Raw genomic sequence first — 17864 nt, 5'->3', positions numbered from 1 at the left:
CGTGTGTACTCGGCAGTTGGCTGGCAGGCAAAAATAGCCAAAGCGATCTGTGTAATCGTAATATTTAGGCACAAACAAACTACTGACAAAGTACAATGTTGATGTAACTAAGAGATTCGCTGAGTGAGTTATATTTTAAATACAGAGATTTAGAAGGAATAAGCAAAATCGTGAGGCTATACAATTCCTCTCCTTCCTTGTTTCTCTTCTCCTGCGGGAGATCAGAATCAGATTCTGAGAGCTAGTGTGGGCCTATTAGAAGACAGGGCAGTGTTGCCAGGTTTGCGAATTGTAAGTGAGTCGTAGTGTGTGTTGAATGGCATTTGAATGGCATTTGTGGGCTTGTGAATGCATTTTCTCACGTGTAATTTGTGCTCACTTGCATAGACCTGGCGAATGGTGAAATGGCAACAGTGTTCCGGGGGTGTGGGTGCTTCGGGCGATAATGTTTGTAGTAAACAAATGCATTGCCGCCGTGAGTGTGGACGGGAGGCATCTTTGGTGGCAGTGCAATGGGTATTTTTTGGCGGGTGGTGTCGAGTGTTGGCGTTGGGCGTGATAGGAGGAGATAGGTCCCGAACACTGCGAAGGCAAGTGTGTGACGTCACTGCCGTGTGAGTGTGTGTGGGTGTAGTGTGTAAGATGGTGTTGTGGGTGTTGCAATAGTGACGTAGCTGTTGTGGCTTTGGGTTTCTTGCCATGTGTTGGGTACAAGTTCTCACTTGTTAATATAGATTGTTGTTTTGATCAACATTTGTTATCGCTCCTATGGTACCAACATCAATACAGCATGGAATTGTGTACAAATTCGTATTACAATAAATTCATATTCTATGTCTTGGGTCTCAGTGGCTAAATCGAATCAGTGGCTGAAATTAATTATGGACCTTGTTATGAAAAAGGTTGAAAACCGTAACAACGTACTGCGTGGGTGATGACTGCTCCTCGAACTTGTTCTTGGGAGCGGTTGCGGGGAACATGCTCTCAACAATGGCTTTGGTCCAGAAGATCTGAAAGGTGTCTTCCTTCAGGGACATCTTCAGCAGGTCCAGGGCCACGGCTGGAAGCTGTGGGTCATTCTTCACAGAGCGCGCTGCCATCTTCAGCACCTCTGTGAGCCTGCAGGAGAGGACACCACAGGGTGCAGGAGTTTAGGGATGCCAACACTTAATTGAGCCAATTGCTTTAATCCATTATTTAAAAAAAATGATCGAATAATGTATGGATAATTTAATAACATTAAATGGCTGATCTACAAGCTCACGACTCGGCTATTTTTGGTTTGTGACACTGCACGGAAACATTAACATTAAGCGGTGTGTGAGTGTATATTTGTGGTGTTGGGCAGAAACCTTTTTTCTCTATAAATGAATGCCCTACTTTGTCATACTACACTAACTACAGTGCCACACAAAAATAGAAAAAATATATGATCTACAAGCTCACAACATGTAGATCGCTTACTGTAAATATCTCTGGATTAAATGCTAAATGCCTAAATTGTAAATTACCGGTAGCTATTTTTGCTTTTACACATTTTTAAATATATAACTAATGAAAAGTATAAACAACATGATCTTTGTTGTGAGTAATTTATAACTACACTTGATCCATTAGAACACAGAATTTTTTCTTTCTTTTTGATTTTGTGAAAAGACAAAGACAGACCCAAGACAGAGCAGCTTACATGTAGTTGATACATTCTAAAAGAACTTCAACATGGCCACGGTCAATGGTCACATTTAGTTACAGTAGTGAATGAACATCGATATAAATTGGAACCCGTTACGTTTCTTGCTTTTGATTGTTACGGAAGGAAATATTAAGGTTATATTCTAAATCAGGTTTCGGCTTGATGTAAATCAAATAATATTTATCCTGACAGAAGCATGTGATCAGAATCAGCATTTCAAGTCTTGGTTGAAGCTCACCGTTAGGGTCCAGATCCCAGCATGCCCGGTTAGACAGCCGGCCCAGTAGAACACTGGGTCGGTTCCGAGGGCCGGGCAGCCAGACCGCCCTGATGTCAGAACGACACCAGGGGGGCATCGGAGCCCGGGCTCAGCACGACTCAGAGAATGGATAAACTGTTGCATCATTTCACATGCTTACTTTCAAGTTTTATTCATTTTCATTCAGTGTTAATTTGGTTGACTAAGACTAATAGAATAAAACTAAGACTAAAAGACTAAGGTTTTTCAGAAGACCAAATAGGACTAAGAGTAAGACTAAAATAATAGTGTGTTATTCAAAAGACTAAATCAAAATATTCTGAAAACAATTTACACCGTTTTCATTGCAGAAGTAACACTGTATTCACACTGATTTGAGATTTGTTAAATTCTATTGTCTTGTGCAAATATATACACTACAGACACACATATTGATACAATGTACATTATGCTAAGCCAGTCAGTCTGTCAGACCAAGTACAGATGGCCAGGGCCAAGTTATTTTCTCTTTACTTGTACTGTCCTGTACGTATCCTACATTTCACTCTTATTGCCTTTGCTGTTACATTTCCCCACACAGGGATAAATAAAGGTGGTGGTAGTAGATCTATACACACCAGTGTTGTTTAATTAACCTTCATACTTCTTCATTGTGTTATTTTTTTTCTTCTTCTTTTCAGATCATGTTGTTTCTATTAACCCGTCTACCTATCTATACAATGTTTCTGCCAGACAGCGACCATCTGGCTATTATTCTCATAGATATAAAAGAAAAATAGATGCCTCATTGGCCGCTGCAGTTCGCCATGTGTGTCGGCGGGAAGGCGGAACAATTTACAAGTGCACCGGAAGCCATGCTACGCCACGCTGCCACTCAAGTGACTACAGGTCAATCACAGCGCATCTTTTCCGGGACTTCAGACCCAAACATATGCTCTGTGACACACGTGGAAGCTTCTGTGAAGTACCAACACAGAAGCTTGCCCTCTGTTGAGAGAATCCACCCCAGAGCCGTCTACCTTTCTATGTCTATGATTATTCTCACTTGGGGATGTTGTCCTCAGTGACGATGGTGGACGTTCCCAGCAGCTTCTTGAGCTTCTTGGGTTTGAGGGACTGAGGGAAGCGCTCCATGGCCACCAGGAGGAGCTGCAGCTGCTCTGGTGTGCTGAAGGCTGAGGACAGGTCCGACTGCAGAGCCCCCAGTAGCACCTCATCAAACACCTCCTCTGTTGTCTGTGAGACACACACACACACACACACACACACACACACACACACACACACACACTTCTCTTACCACATTGAGATCTTTCCTTGACAGTTTGACACCACAGTCTAGCCTAGCTGATAGACTTGGGGCTGAGCAATATATATCGATATTATATTGATATCATGATATGAGACCAGATATCGTTTTGAGCTTGATGTTCTGCAATTTTTGTAACAATTTTATTTTATATATAAATAAAATAAAATTTTATATTTGATATTGCTGTTGAAAATCTGTGATATTTGATTTTGTCCATATTGCCCTACAGTCACTAGTCACTATTCTGTTAGTATGGTTTGTTTCAAAACAGTGGTTGCAACTGCAGCTCCATTTAAACACCAGACTGGACTCTACTCAGCAATCCAAGTGAAGATTTCATCAAATCACCTCAGACAAGATGTCCACCATGGTCTTTCCGGGCAAGTCCTTAAGATGTTCTCTGTACTGTGACAGACTCTGCAACAACTGGACACACCCCAACACAACCTGTGGCTCCTGAGAGACAGACACACACAGACACACACAGACACACACACACACACACACACACACACACACACACACACACACACACACACACACACACAATTACATACGGTAATCATTAGACCATGAATACCAATGATTAGAAACAGAGTGGCTTTTTACCTTGGGGAGACGTGTGGACTGTGACAGTGCAAGAACACCAAAGAAGTTCCCGAACGCAGCATTTCTGATTAGTTTCTGAAATCATAAAAAAGTCGTTACACTCAAGGTCAGACCCAAGTTATACAAAGATGTGGCAAAATGCCCTTAAGACAAATTGTTAGGTGTTTGTTTTTTTTTTACCTTTTTCGCTAACTGTAAATTGTGTGTCTCTTTGATCCTATCAAAGACAGCCTGGAGAGATATATCCTCAGATGTGCTCAGCAGCTAAGGAAGCAAACAGAACATTTTGGTTTGAAGTTCAGACAGAAATTGCAGATCTATAAGCTCACTCAGTTGTGAGCTTATAGATGAGCTATTTTCGGCATGCGACACTGTTGTAAGAGATCACATACATTAGGCATAAGATCTCATCAACAATGGAACATCAACTAACCTGTCCAAGAGCCAGACTGAAGCCAGGACGGGCGACCTCTCTGGTGTGTGCCAGACCATCCACCAACCTCTTCAATGTGTAGTCCAGCTCATCTGACTGCAGGACACAGAAAGAAACCCATTATTCATGTTGTTGTTGTTGTTTTTCCACCCAAGGTTATTATGTTGCCGTCAGTTTGTTTTCAGTGCAGTGGAGTCATTTAAAACAGTCAAGGCCAGTGATTCCCTGTTCGAACCCGGGCACCCCAGGGTTAGTGTCGAAGTGTCCTTGAGCAAGACACTGAACCCCAAATTGCTCCTGATGTGCTGGCTAGTGCCTTGCATGGTTTCTGCCGCCATCGGTGTATGAATGTGTGTGTGAATGGGTGAATTGATGCACAATCTATATAAAACGCCTTGGATAAAGGCGATATATAAAAGCACTATTTACCATTTTAACCTATGTTTTCTGAAAACCTTCAAAGTATTAATTTTTTTTATGTATAGCAACAACTAGAGATGTCCCGATACTGTATCGGTAAAGTATCGGATCGGCCCATATTCGGTCATATCGGTATCGGCAAATATGCCAGTTGTGGAGTTTGCTTTTGCATTGGTATCGGGAATCCGGGATCGGATCGGAAAGGGAAAAAAAGTGTATTGGGACATCCCTAGCAACAACTAATGAGACACAGAGCTAGCTCTCGGATTGAAAGGTATAACAATTTATAGGTTGCAACAGGTCTAAATGGGTTAATAAATACTTAATAAATTGATTGGCTCAGGAATGCAACAAAATATGTATTCAAGGCTTCACAGGGTGAGTAATTGATAGAAAACTAGAAAAAGTGCCCCTCACGGCACAGGTTGTGGCCTCCTGGTGGCGCTATAATAAACCAATGTGAAAAGGGTGCCATTGGTTCTTATGCCTTTGATGGCAATTGGATGATTTGAGGCATTTTGTTCCCAAAATGTGTTTTGCTAAAATCCACCTGTTGGTGGCACTATAACAGGCCATTGTGAAAAGGGTGGGATATATTCCTCAGCCTAGTAGGAAAGTGTGTGAAAGATTTCACGTAAATTGTACGTTGTGTTCATGATTTGAGGCTTTTTGTTCAAAACGGGCCAGTCCTGCAAACGTTGAAAGCCAATGTTAGCCAATTAGGATGGAATATGAAATATCGGACAGATCCATCTCGAGCACATGACTATAGAGATACTGTGTAACGATTTGTGGACAAAATCTGAAGGAGTACCTGCAAAAAAAATGTTTTACAAAAGTCAGCCTCCTGGTGGCGCTACAACAGGCCGTTCTGGAAAATTTGGGGCAGAGGTTCATTGTTGGCATCTAGGTAGTGTGCAAAGTTTGGCATGGATCGGGCCAAGTGTGCCGGAGATTAGCTGGTAACAGACGGAAGGAACGGACGGACGCACTGCAAAACATACTCTCTCCCCATGCCTTCGGCCTGGTGGAAACAATGACTACTTTTTTGGGTATTCCTTCCCCCATGTTGAGAACCACTGGTGTTGAGGGAGTTTATGGAAATAGAGGAGAGGATCCATTAGTAAATGAAAAGGGAAATACAATTTAATTACAACACATCAGATGATGAAACAAATGGGATGCTGGTACTGTATAAAGACAGTGAGGCCATGCCCTTGTTCTTCACAGTTTTACAACAACACGTAATCAGATGATGAAATAAATCTGATCATAAATAAAGAGGATGTTGTTGTTCCTCTCACAGCTAATAGGACTTCGGGGGGTGAACAACAGCCATCCAGGAAAGGTGATGAACCGTCTGAAGTGTCTATACTAGTCTCTTTAGCCTTAACAGACGACGTCACACTGATGCACCAGCATGCATGCGCAGGCCGGCAGCGCATGAACCCTGCCTCTCAGTACTCGCGTGTAAAAATGCACCATCACACTTTCAGATGCTATTTTTCTCCCAGTGTGAAGGAAGAATGATTAGGATGTTTATTGTGATCTCTCGCCCTTGAAATATATAATCCTTGGTTTCTGTTGTGTGCAGTTGTCCTCAAAAGTCAAAACCACACCTCCAGTTGGGGAGAGTCGTTTTTGCAGAGCCTGGGAGTCGATGGTCGCTGAGGGGGCGTTTGTTTTACAGGTTTAGTCCACCCTGGGCAAGACCTACGCTGAAAAGACTATCATCGGAAGTATCGCCCAAGGAAATTACGTTGATGCTTTACAAATCAGTTTACATTCTCCGCGAATGAAACAAGTGTTGTGATTGGTCGGGAAAATATCGTATCCGGGGGATACATCCGCCGATAGCTTCTCTGCCTTACGTTGTGACCAGGCTTTTCTTTTCACAGATAAGTAAGCCTGGGACCGAGGCTAGGTTTAGGACTTTAGGCATAGTTTTAGACGTGTGGAAACAGTGACTAGCAGACCTCTAAGCTCACAACAGTCGCACCCGCGACTATCACCTGTTCTCTGTGCGCAATACTGTTGTGCAAAGTATAAATGTCTCCCTAGGGTGCCCCTCACTAGCCAATACACAAGAGGAGGTTGAATTAAATGAAACCAGCAGTCCCCAAAACAACCGGTTTGGAGATCTGTTGCGAATTCATTACATGAAACAGTCACCCATACAGTCGTAATGTTTTTAAACAAATAATTGGTCTATAGAGATGGACCTCTGCTTGTGGGGATCCAGGGGGTCCCCTGAAAATTTTAAATTTAAAACATTTAAAACAATGCGTATTTGAGAACAGTAGATCTCACTCACAACACATTGCGAGCTAAGATCTGCTATTTATTTTTTTTTACATTCTGAAATATCATGAAAGAAATGTGTAATACTAATAGCTTGGAAAAACTGAGGGGGGGGGGATCACAATAAACATTTCAGATGTCTACTGCCCAATACATTTAAGGGTCCTTGACCTGAGAAAGACTGGTCTTCAGTTTCAGTACCTTGTCACTGTTCTTGCCAAGTATGTAACTCTGATGTAGGAGTGAACAAAATTAAACCAAATTTAATGGAACCAAATGGACCGTTGCAGTTACATGAACAGTTACGTTGATGAATTGAACATGGTGAATAAGTGTAATGATTTATAGTATCGTTTTGTATCGAGTTGTGCTTGAAATGTACTGCAATTCTACAATCTGTTAATAAATACTTACTTCAATCAAGAATCAAACAAACAGGTCTGTAACTTCTAGTGAGTGTGTGTGTAGAATGTATTAGATGTTATTATATGGAACCAGTGTTCACAACTTCACTCTCAGAGTTATGCAGGACTTTGAGGTAACATAAAACAACGTTAATTGTACCAGTCCTGAGCATACTTTACTGGGGCTATACCAGTCCTTGTCACTGTTCTTCAGATAGTTTAAAGGACACAGCTGTTTTTGATTGATTTGATTGAATACTTTAACAGTTTCCAAAAATGAAGGTCTACTCTGAGAGTGAACAAAATGGAACCAAATGGACCCGCACTATCAGAGTTATGGGGGACATAGCATGTTCCCTCTCCCTACGCTCATTCTGTAGCTCCGAGCTATGGGGGACATTGTCTCCTTGAGAGGTTACCACGAAGAATAAACCAACGTATATAGTACCTTGTCACTGTTCTTCAGGTAGTCGATGAGGTCTTGTATCGCCTTCAGACGGACCTCCTGCTCGGGCTTGGCGATGTCCCAGAAGAAGTCTAGAAAGACTCGGTTCTGCTGCAGCACGCCTCGCACGTCCGTCACTCTGGCACGAGCCTTCTCCGTCTCTGATGCGGTGATCTCCCCCATGCTGTCCATATGCTGCTTTAACAACACGTTAATAAAGAAAACTAAAACACACCGATGATGATGATGTTGTTCACACAACACACATCTGCTCCATGCTATCTAGTATCTGGCTGCTGAGGAGGGAGAGAGAGAGAGAGCGTGGGAGAAAAACGTGCGTGACCCCCCAAAAGTGTTTCCTTCCGGGGTTAATTCTTCTTGTGTGATGTGATGGTTGACGGCTGTCACTGTACCCGATCGCACCCCCTAGCGCAGTGGTTCCCAAACGTTTAAGCCTAATATGAATGTAAAATAATAATAATGATGTAGGAAACAAAAACTGAAGGGACCCATATGTATGACATATAACAATGAGTGTAAAATAGAATGTGTCCGCGACCCCCGGGCCCTTGTTTGGACGGGACTGTCCAGCTATTTTGTTATGGTTTTGAATAGCCCCATATGTGCCCTTGATCCCTACGCTCATTCTGTAGCTCCGAGCTAGCCATGGTTCATGACTCTCGTATTCATACGAGTCATGAAGAAACTGCACCCTGTTTTTGGCGCTCGCTACATTTACAACTTTTCCGTATATATAAACATTCGGAATTCAAATATAAAGTACTCACAATTTGTCCCACGGGTGTTAGTTAGTTACAGCACCAGCGATTAGAATTTCTGCATCCTAATAAAAAGCATTTTTATCCGAGCTGTTATTTTGCCATTGGCTTTCAACTACGCGCTCCTATCGGTCGGGAGGAGGGTGGCACTCGGTGTGTTCGATATAGGTACGCTGACCGCCCTGCCAATACAGACTAATAGGCGAGTGCGCTCCCGGTGTGCAACTGTGAATTTCCCAAACGAACCCCGTTTGAAAAAAGTAGCCGGGGAGCTCGGATAAAAATGCTTTTTATTAAACAACGCGGGATGCAGCAATTCTAATCGCTGGCGCTGCTACTAACTAACACCCGTGGGACAAATTGTGAGTACTTTATATTTGAAATCTGAATGTTTATATATACGGAAATCTTGTAAATGCAGCGAGCGCCAAAAACAGGGTGCAGTTACTGCATGACTGTCATGATAATCATCATGGCAGTCATGTTTCAGGGCTAGCTCCGAGCTAACACAACATATGGGGCTTAGGCTAGGTTTTGTAATCTCAAATGTGATATACAAATTAATTAATTAATTACTTCTATGTGCAGCTACAGTTAGACCCGGCCCTTTTGGAACCCCGTACCTTTTTTTATTATTTTTTAATTGTTATTGTATTCTAGTTCTAGGAAGTTTAATAGGAACTATACGTCAGTGCATGCTTCCTGCCAGTAGGTGGCGGACGGTATGCTTCATATTTTTTGTCCGATCTTCCAAGGAGGCGTAGAAGAACAAAACAGAGGAAGTGAATTGATCATCATCATGAAAGCATGATGGATAATGGATGGATAATATTATGACTGAATATTAATGATTATAAGTCCCACTTCTTTTTCTCCACAAGACAACTAATTTATACTGTTTGCTGTTCACACTGTACAACAGTGTTTGGCGGAATACACTGGAATATCTGCACAGGTATGTATCTGTATGTGTTTAACCTTGTGTAGAGGCTTATTGGACAAGAGTAGCATTGAATCAATTATGAATATTATCTTTGCATTGCATATGTGAAAATATCAAAACATATTGGCATATCTGCAAATATCAAAATCGATCAAATACATCTACATTAGACTGATAGTCTTGATCTAAGGCTAGAACAAGAGAAGAAATTGACATGTAGTCAGGCTACACACAGAATCTAATGTGATTATATCAACTGGGATTTTATTAAAACTGTAATGTTTCTAAAGGCAAAGTTGTGTCATCATCAGTTTTAACCATGGTGAGAGCTATGGTGATGCTATGAATGGCCCACCTTTTGAAGAATATAATGGTACAAATAAGAAATGGAGTGAAAGAGTTGCAGTGATTGCCTCCTGGGTATATTTATTTGAAACTCAGCAAAAACAGCAAAGTAGCAGATCTACAAGCTCAAAATGTGTCATTTTGCGCCACGTTTTGAGCTTGTGGATCTGCTACTTGTGTTGTTTTTTTATGACGCTGTAGTAAGATCAAGTAGGGCATTAATTACGAAAAAAACACAAAACGTTAGAATATGGAGATAGGTTTCTGCCCAACAGGCGACAGCAACGCTATAACAGTTTACTTTTGTATTTTTTAATAAAATTTTGGTATTAACGGCAGGTTCACACAATGTTTGTCAATTAAACAGTAAAATATTTGTTCTACTTTCTCTCACACTTTCTAGTCCTTTCATGTACCCCCGTATTAACCCCATTTGAGAAACACTGCAACGTTTTGACGTGATGTCACAGTATGACGTCACATCACCTTATATAAACTGCTGTGCAGTAGTGTATATTATATCAGTATAAGAGTAGAATATATCTGAGTTCATCTACCTTAATAATATTAATACTGATTCACTCCCGAGACCTACTTGCACAGAATAACATCTGCAAACAGCTTGCCAGGGACTGACCGAGAAATACTAGGATTCAATTATTGACAGCTCAGCTCGTCCCTCCTTAAGCTCTCCAACACGGGTGTTGCTCTTTTTGTCTGTGCAGGATGGCGTTGCCGTGTCTTCGACTGTGCACCCCGTCCGGGAGAAGAGTGGGGCTTGGGCTTCGTTGTTACGCAAATCACGTTACATCCAAATCACGGGAGAAAGTGGATGGTCCGGTTTTTCAGTATGTTGGCCAGCACAGGAAACCCAACCACAAAGTGTTTGTGTGGGGATTCAGCTACACAGGTGCTCTAGGTATCCCCAGCTTTGTAGTGCCTGACACTGGCAGGAAGAAACCCAAGAAGTACCAGTTCTCTCCATACAGACTGGACACTGAAGACCAGGTTAGATTAACACTTGCTTACAGAATTTGCCAGACACAACTTTAATCTTCTTACTGCTCTTATCTTTTTTAAGAAAAACAATTAAGGCTAATAATTTTGATTTTCATTTAATACATAATCACATAATCTCCTCTTCTGGGGCGGTCACTGGCACAATACATATCAGTTTGGGGGTCTACTGATTTAGAAGGAATTTGTAATATCTGACCTTGATCAGGTCTTAATGAAATTAAATTAAATTCTTCAGTGTGTAGACCATATTCACACAGTGGCCATGTAACGTTGGCATTGTGCATTGAAAAAAACAGCGTGGCATTTCATGAACTTAATGGCAAGATGGCCGCCGTGTGAATATGGTTTATTTCTGATAACCGGTTGATCAGTGTTCTCTCCATAGATCTCATCTGCAGCGTGTGGCTATGGATTCACTCTCATGGCCTCGTCCACCAGAGATGTGACCAAGCTGTGGGGCATGGGTCTCAACCAGGACTCTCAGCTGGGCTTTCAGCGGACACAACATGATCGCCGTGAGAGAGAAATTATTTCTATCAATCAGCCTCTTGTGTGTTTAACTGGCTTTAAAAAAAATTGAAATCAACTGCATTTGATACCCTTCAAACATTCAATTGTGATGATCCTCTTATGTTCTTGTCATGTCCTCCTCTGTCTTTCTGAGCAGAAAAGAGCTATGACTACGTGTTGGAGCCCTCACCGGTAGCTCTGCCGCTCCGCAAGCCCCAGGAGACCAGAGTGCTGCAGGTGGCCTGTGGCCGCGCTCATTCCCTGGTACTCACTGACCTGGAGGGCGGTAAGATGACAAAGCCTAAACGCCAAACAGAAGGGGGGAGATTCAACGCGTAATGACTGGGCAGACCTCTGATTACCAGGCCACTAAGCTATGGCCATCAACTTATTGCATATCAAATTATATCCTCAAGGAAAGAGCCTATTAACTCTGTAGATCAATGGAAATAAAGCCTGCCCTTAATCTCTAACCCTTTATCCATTTTTTCTCTCACATTAAGCTTTCAGCATGGGAAATAATGCTTATGGACAGTGTGGGAGACCGATAGTTGAAGACGAAGTCTACAGGTAAATCTCAATGCATGCAGTACACACAAAAAACACAAAAAGCACCCCTGCTTTCTTTGTGCTTAATTATCTCTGTTGTTCATGTTCTCACCCCCCAGTGGCAGTCATGTGATTCACAAGGTCAGAGGCTTCGATGAGAGGCTCAGCCAGGTATGTACGTCCCTTTAGATCTGGAGTAATGAGACAGAGCTTCAGTCATGCATTGACAATGCGGAAGTAACAACAATAGATGATCTACAAGCTCGCTACTCGCCACGATGCGACGCATTATGAGCTTGTACTGTAGATCGGCTATTTTCGTAAATAATAAATCGTTTCTATTGGGTGGAAACCACATTATGTCCAAAACAATTACTTTTCAAGATACAAATTAACTGGCAACTAGCAAAAGTAGCAGATCGACAACCACAAAAAACCACTACTTTTGATGCATTTGTGTGATGCTGTAGTATGATATGCTCAAGTAATCCAGTAAGGCATTAATTTACGAAAAAATATGTAGAATATGTAAAATATGGAGTTTCTGCCCTACAGCAACGATAAGGATTCAGATCTGCTTTGTGTCCCATGTCTCACAGTGAAGTGTAAAGTGTGTTTTCTGTTTCCTCTAGGTGGCGTGTGGACAAGACCACAGTCTTTTCCTCACCGAGACTGGGAAGGTGTATGCATGTGGATGGGGAGCTGACGGACAGACGGGTCAGTTCTTGTTTCATCCCTGGCTGAGTCTAAAATAGGAGTCCTGGCTGTAACGTACAACATTTGATTCCTAAGCAGGCTACACATTTTGAAAGGGGAACTAAAGTTACTAAAACCCTAGGGCACTTTTGCATCAATTTGTTTGTGTGCTGCTATCTAAAGGTTAAAAATAATCGAAAGGCCAAGGCTGAGCTCGCTACATGATTGATTTGATTGATTGTATGTTTATTTTTGTGTACTGCATACAAAGTGCCCAACCCTCATCGGTACCGTATATAAGACACCATTTTACGCTTACAGCATGTTTATATTCACATGATACATTAAATTACAGCTCAGAATTATACAGTGTTCTATCTTCTCTCTCAAGCTTGACAAATAAAATGTACACTAGAGTAAGCATTACCAGCGGCAGCTAATAAAAATGATAATGGTTGTGTTAGATTTAGCAACTACTTAATCTATTGAGCAACTACTCAATGAACTACTCAATTTGCATTAGTTTTCACTTTTTAGCATGACCACACTGGCACACTTTGATGTAACACTTCCTGCAGTGAGTGTAAGTGGTATTTATAGAGCATGTTCATTTTAATGATCTATCTATCGATTGTGTTCTGGCTTGGATCAATGGAACCACTGTGGTATACCTTTACATTCTGAATTTTAAAGAAATTAAAATTAAAATAGTTGTGTTTTGCCAATTATCTGGGAGCCCACTTGGTTGGGAAATGCTGCTTTATTAAGAAAAATAAAATAAAACGCACAAAAAGAATATGGAGATAAGAGATTTGTGGCCAACAGCGACAATATGAATAAATGCTCTCCTGTCCTGCCAGGTCTGGGACACCACAACATGATCTCCACGCCGGTCCAGGTTGGAGGGGAGTTGTGCGGGGTGGAGGTTCAGCAGATCAACACCTACGCAGACTGCAGCCTGGCGGTGTCCAGAGACGGACAGCTCTACGGCTGGGGCAACTCTGAGTACCGCCAGCTGGCTGCCATCACTGAGGCTACGCAGGTATGAGGGCTCACCGCATGCAGGGCTGTTTTATTCTCTTAGAGAGGATTCTATCCATTACAGTTATACATGCATATTATATACTATATTTTGTAAATCAACGAAAAATCAAATAAAAAACATTTCTAGTTTCCCCCCCAAATAATTATAACGGGTATTGTATGATTTTGTACAGGTATAGAAAATATCTAAATGTGTTCTGGCATCACATCATACCATGATATGGATTGACATAATGATATGCATTTTGTCTTCTGTTTATTTATTTTCCGTCAGATGAACTCTCCTCGACATATTCCTTTGAAAGGGCTTGGCAAAGTGGTCCAGGCAGCCTGCGGAGGAACACAGGTGGCCATTCTCAATGGTCAGTTGAGTCAAAGTAGATAATTATCCACACTGAAACTCCCTAGAGTGATTATCCAAGTTAAAAGAAACTAGATTTTAGAGCGATTATTCACATTAATACAAACAGTTTTTACTATCCACACTAAAACAGAAGTCGCAATACTATGAAACTGCTACAATGTAATGAATGCATCTGGTGATGTAATTAATTGAAAGTTTTGTGTTTCAAAGTGCCATTTTGTTTTGTGCAACATTTCCAGACAGAGGAGAGGTGTTCGTGTGGGGCTATGGCATCCTTGGAAAAGGACCAGAGCTTTCCGAATCCTCAACCCCAGAGATGATTCCCCAGACGCTGTTTGGACAGTCTGAGTTCAACCCCTCTGTGGTTGTCAGGAGCATCAGATGTGGACTCAGTCATTTTGCTGCAGTCACAGGTGAGATGATCAGTGTTCATTTGTGACATTCATCAATTGTTATGCCGTCACCTACAGTATTATTATTTGGTTTTATATTAATATTATTGTTGGTGGTGTGGTTCTTCCCCATCCCCCAGTATGTATGATGTAAGAGCAAAATGTCTGCCATGTCAATGGTCGATATAGGTCAGAGGTGATATTTGACCGTGTCATTTACTCATTTTCCAGATCAAGGAGAGTTGTTTGTGTGGGGAAAGAATGTGCGAGGCTGCCTGGGCATTGGGAAGAAAGAGGATCAGTACTTCCCATGGCGAGTAAGATGACTTCATTTATAAACATAAATAAGTAACAGCAAAGCAATAAAGTCGGTAATGTTTCATGTCGTCTGTCAAAACCTCGTATGTCCAGAACTGTTAATAAAATGTACAGATCTACAATTCGAAACGCGGCAGCAAAGCCCACAAAAACAAAATATGGAGATAAGAGGTTTCTGCCTGACAGCAACCAAAACTGAGCATACCCCAAACCTATTTTTTTTTCCCCCACCATGGCTGTTTCTTCCAGGTGACAGTGCCGGGTCATGTGATGGATGTAGCGTGTGGCGTAGACCACACGGTGGCGCTGATCAAGTCCCTTATCTGAGCCGCTCTTCCTAGCATGGACAACGTGATGTTTGCACACCGCAGGGAGTGGGCTTGCCTTACGAGGACCTGGGCTGGTTTTTAGAGCACTGAGTGATTTGAGCCAGCTGTTCTCCACAGGGCGGGCGGGGGGACGGACCCTACTAGCCCCCCCCCGCACCCTCCTCTCGCTCTCTCTTCTGCACTGATATCATTCAGAATGCAGCCAGCCAGGCCAACCGGAGGCTCACTTCTCAGGCAACTGTCGAGTGCAGTGTCAGAGCACTCAACTGTATGTGTGGTGAGGAGGAGGCCGGTTAATCTCAGCTGTGTAGCCAGCCATCTACGCCTGGTTGGCAGTGGTGCTTCTCAAACTTTTATGTTTTTGGTCGTGGACTGACCCAACCGAAGAGAGTTTGTGCCAGGGACCCCTAGAAGATTTGTTTAAAAAAAATCAAAATTATTAAATTCCCAAACATTTTAAATAATTATGTTTCAAACATTTTCATGAATTGAAATAAATAGGAGGCCGAGTTTAACAAGAGCATTTAAATTATTTGCTTATGACCTCTGGCAGTTAGTTCCTCTGGAGTTTATTTTTATATAATTTACTTATTTTTACAATTCAATTTACTTCAATAAATTATGGAATATATCTCTTTTTGGATTATCGTTGAAAACCCTTTCTACCTACGTAAGATCAGAGCTGCTTAAAAATGTTGTAAGATGTCAGACCTGGTTGTTTTTCTTACCTAGTTGTGAATAAATAACATGAATCCCAAAGTGCCAGTCTTCTGATACTTCATTTACAGTGAGTAGCTGACAAAGATAACTATCATTATGGCAATGATGTTGCTTCTGCCAGAGAAGTCACCCATTTTAACCACATGAATCCCAAAGTCCATATTCTGAGGGTGAATATTCAGTGCAAATAGATGTACATCAACAAGCTTACATTGCATTGTAAGCTTGTTTCAGCTGTTGTCAGCAAATGGATGGTGTAGAGAGGGAAAAGATCACACTCGTGTGAAGTGAGGGGCACTAATATATTAAAGTCTAACTCATGTTCATTAGGTGATGTAAAACAAACGGTGCAAACAAACATTAAACGCCATTAACTATAAAGAGACAATGACATAAATGGCACATTATGACATACATTTCCCTTCATTGTCAATGGTGTTTACATGAGTGAGAGAGAGAGAGTAAATAAATAGTCTAAACTAAAGGGGTTTATTTAGGAGACAGACAATGTTCTTCTTTAACCATACTAATACCATGTATAGAGGAAATCCCTTCATTGATGCATTTCCACCACATCACAACATAGCTAGTGAGTACATTAAACCTAGCCTCCTTTTTTCTGGACATGTCATTGTAAGCGAAAATTTCAAAAATAGCCGATCTACAAGTTCACATCACAATGCATTGTGAGCTTGCAGATTGGTTATTTTGGCTATTTGCCGTACGACAAAGTACAATAGGGCTTAAGTGGTTCAAGGTGCTGTCTGCAGTTTTGTACATAACCGTGGACACTAACACAGCAGTGGTACTCGACCTTGTGTGGATCAGGGCCTACTCGAAAGTCTCAAAAGCGTCCGCAGCCCTTTTATTTCTCGATTGAGTTCCGCTTGGCGTAGCTAGTAACAACCTATTTGACCCTTTTTATTTATATGAAATTGAAATTGTTTCTTACAAGGGCCCTTCCTATGCAGCTTTGTTTGTGTGCTTGTAGCATGGAATGTGGTGATTTGATTGGCTGATGTCTGATGATAAGAGCGCCCCTCACTTTTCTTTTTAAGGTCATCATTAAAATCTTAGTTTAGCCAATTGCAATATCGTCTCTGTCGTTTGGAAACCTCATATGTACAAAACTGTTACTTTTCAGGATTCAAATGAAAAAAATAAAGCTCAAACCTCGAGCTTGTAGATCTTTTGAGTGATGCTGTAGGATGATCAAGTAGGGCGTTAATTTACAAAGTGTATATGGTTTCTGTCTGATGGCAACAACATTCTCACAGCCCCCCAGTGGACCCCGGCCCACAGGTTGAGGCCCCCCAGTGGACCCCGGCCCACAGGTTGAGGTTTCCCCCAGTGGACCCCGGCCCACAGGCTGAGGTTTCCCCCAGTGGACCCCGGCCCACAGGCTGAGGTTTCCCCCAGTGGACCCCGGCCCACAGGTTGAGCTTTGCTGGGTTAAGATGTGATGACAGGAGCAAAGAGTCTTCCTCTGAATTAGAATTCCCTTCTCAATCACACACTGGTGTCCGAGACGTCTATCCAATCACAGAAGCTATACACAGGATCACGGGTGGGAAACGCTGGCATTATTTTCCAAGGAAGAAAAGGGTCATCTGTGGGTCGATCTAATCTCCATCAGATGTGGAAAGTAAATAAGTATTTTTACACAAGTACTGTGCTTGAGTGCGATTTTGAGGTACTATACTTTATACTTGAGTATTTACATTTGAGTGGTGTTAGCCACTCCTATAGACAGCCGTGTGTGTACCTGGCTGTCCGTCCGAGTACGGACATAGCGTTTGTTGACCACCAAGTGTCACTGTTGCGCAGCCTAACACACACACACAGACCAAGAGGGCTTGTACAGCACGAGTACAGTACAGCGCCACTCACTTCAGACTGGTCTGAATTTTCAAGACTAGTCAAATATAATATTTTTAATCCACTAAAAAAAAGAAAGTAAAATCGTTTATTTTAATAAA

At 41.9% G+C, this 17864-nt stretch overlaps 2 protein-coding genes across 3 annotated transcripts in view; one reads left to right on the top strand and one right to left on the bottom strand.

Moving 5' to 3' along the window:
* The window catches only part of mybbp1a (MYB binding protein (P160) 1a), a 31942-nt gene extending 23729 nt beyond the window's left edge, over positions 1-8213 (bottom strand). Inside the window, exons 1-7 of the mRNA XM_083783581.1 lie at positions 7880-8213; positions 4307-4402; positions 4054-4137; positions 3874-3948; positions 3613-3720; positions 2998-3188; positions 925-1119 (exon numbers count right to left, since the gene is read on the bottom strand). Of these exons, the coding sequence (XP_083639707.1) occupies positions 925-1119; positions 2998-3188; positions 3613-3720; positions 3874-3948; positions 4054-4137; positions 4307-4402; positions 7880-8068 (938 nt within the window). The 5' untranslated portion in view covers positions 8069-8213. The remainder of the gene's footprint in view (positions 1-924; positions 1120-2997; positions 3189-3612; positions 3721-3873; positions 3949-4053; positions 4138-4306; positions 4403-7879) is intronic.
* A 1242-nt stretch (positions 8214-9455) lies between these two features.
* rcc1l (RCC1 like) lies at positions 9456-15719 on the top strand. 2 transcript variants are annotated; one of them, XM_083762816.1, is made up of 12 exons: positions 9456-9610; positions 10669-10951; positions 11349-11478; positions 11631-11759; positions 11977-12043; positions 12142-12193; positions 12655-12739; positions 13579-13760; positions 14037-14124; positions 14366-14539; positions 14750-14835; positions 15086-15719. In XM_083762816.1, exons 2-12 carry the CDS (start codon positions 10670-10672, stop codon positions 15161-15163), a joined length of 1353 nt encoding a protein of 450 aa, XP_083618942.1. In that variant the 5' UTR covers positions 9456-9610; position 10669; the 3' UTR covers positions 15164-15719. The 2 variants fall into 2 exon arrangements, with proteins under 2 accessions (XP_083618942.1, XP_083618941.1); XM_083762815.1 differs by lacking the exon at positions 9456-9610 and having other exon boundaries at positions 10666-10951.
* Positions 15720-17864: the final 2145 nt, after the last annotated feature.

This window comes from Protomyctophum parallelum (assembly GCF_964188405.1).
Source record: "Protomyctophum parallelum genome assembly, chromosome: 1".
Lineage (NCBI taxonomy): Eukaryota > Metazoa > Chordata > Actinopteri > Myctophiformes > Myctophidae > Protomyctophum > Protomyctophum parallelum.
Note: the sequence above shows the minus strand (reverse complement) of the source record. Positions and strands in the feature narration are given on the sequence as shown.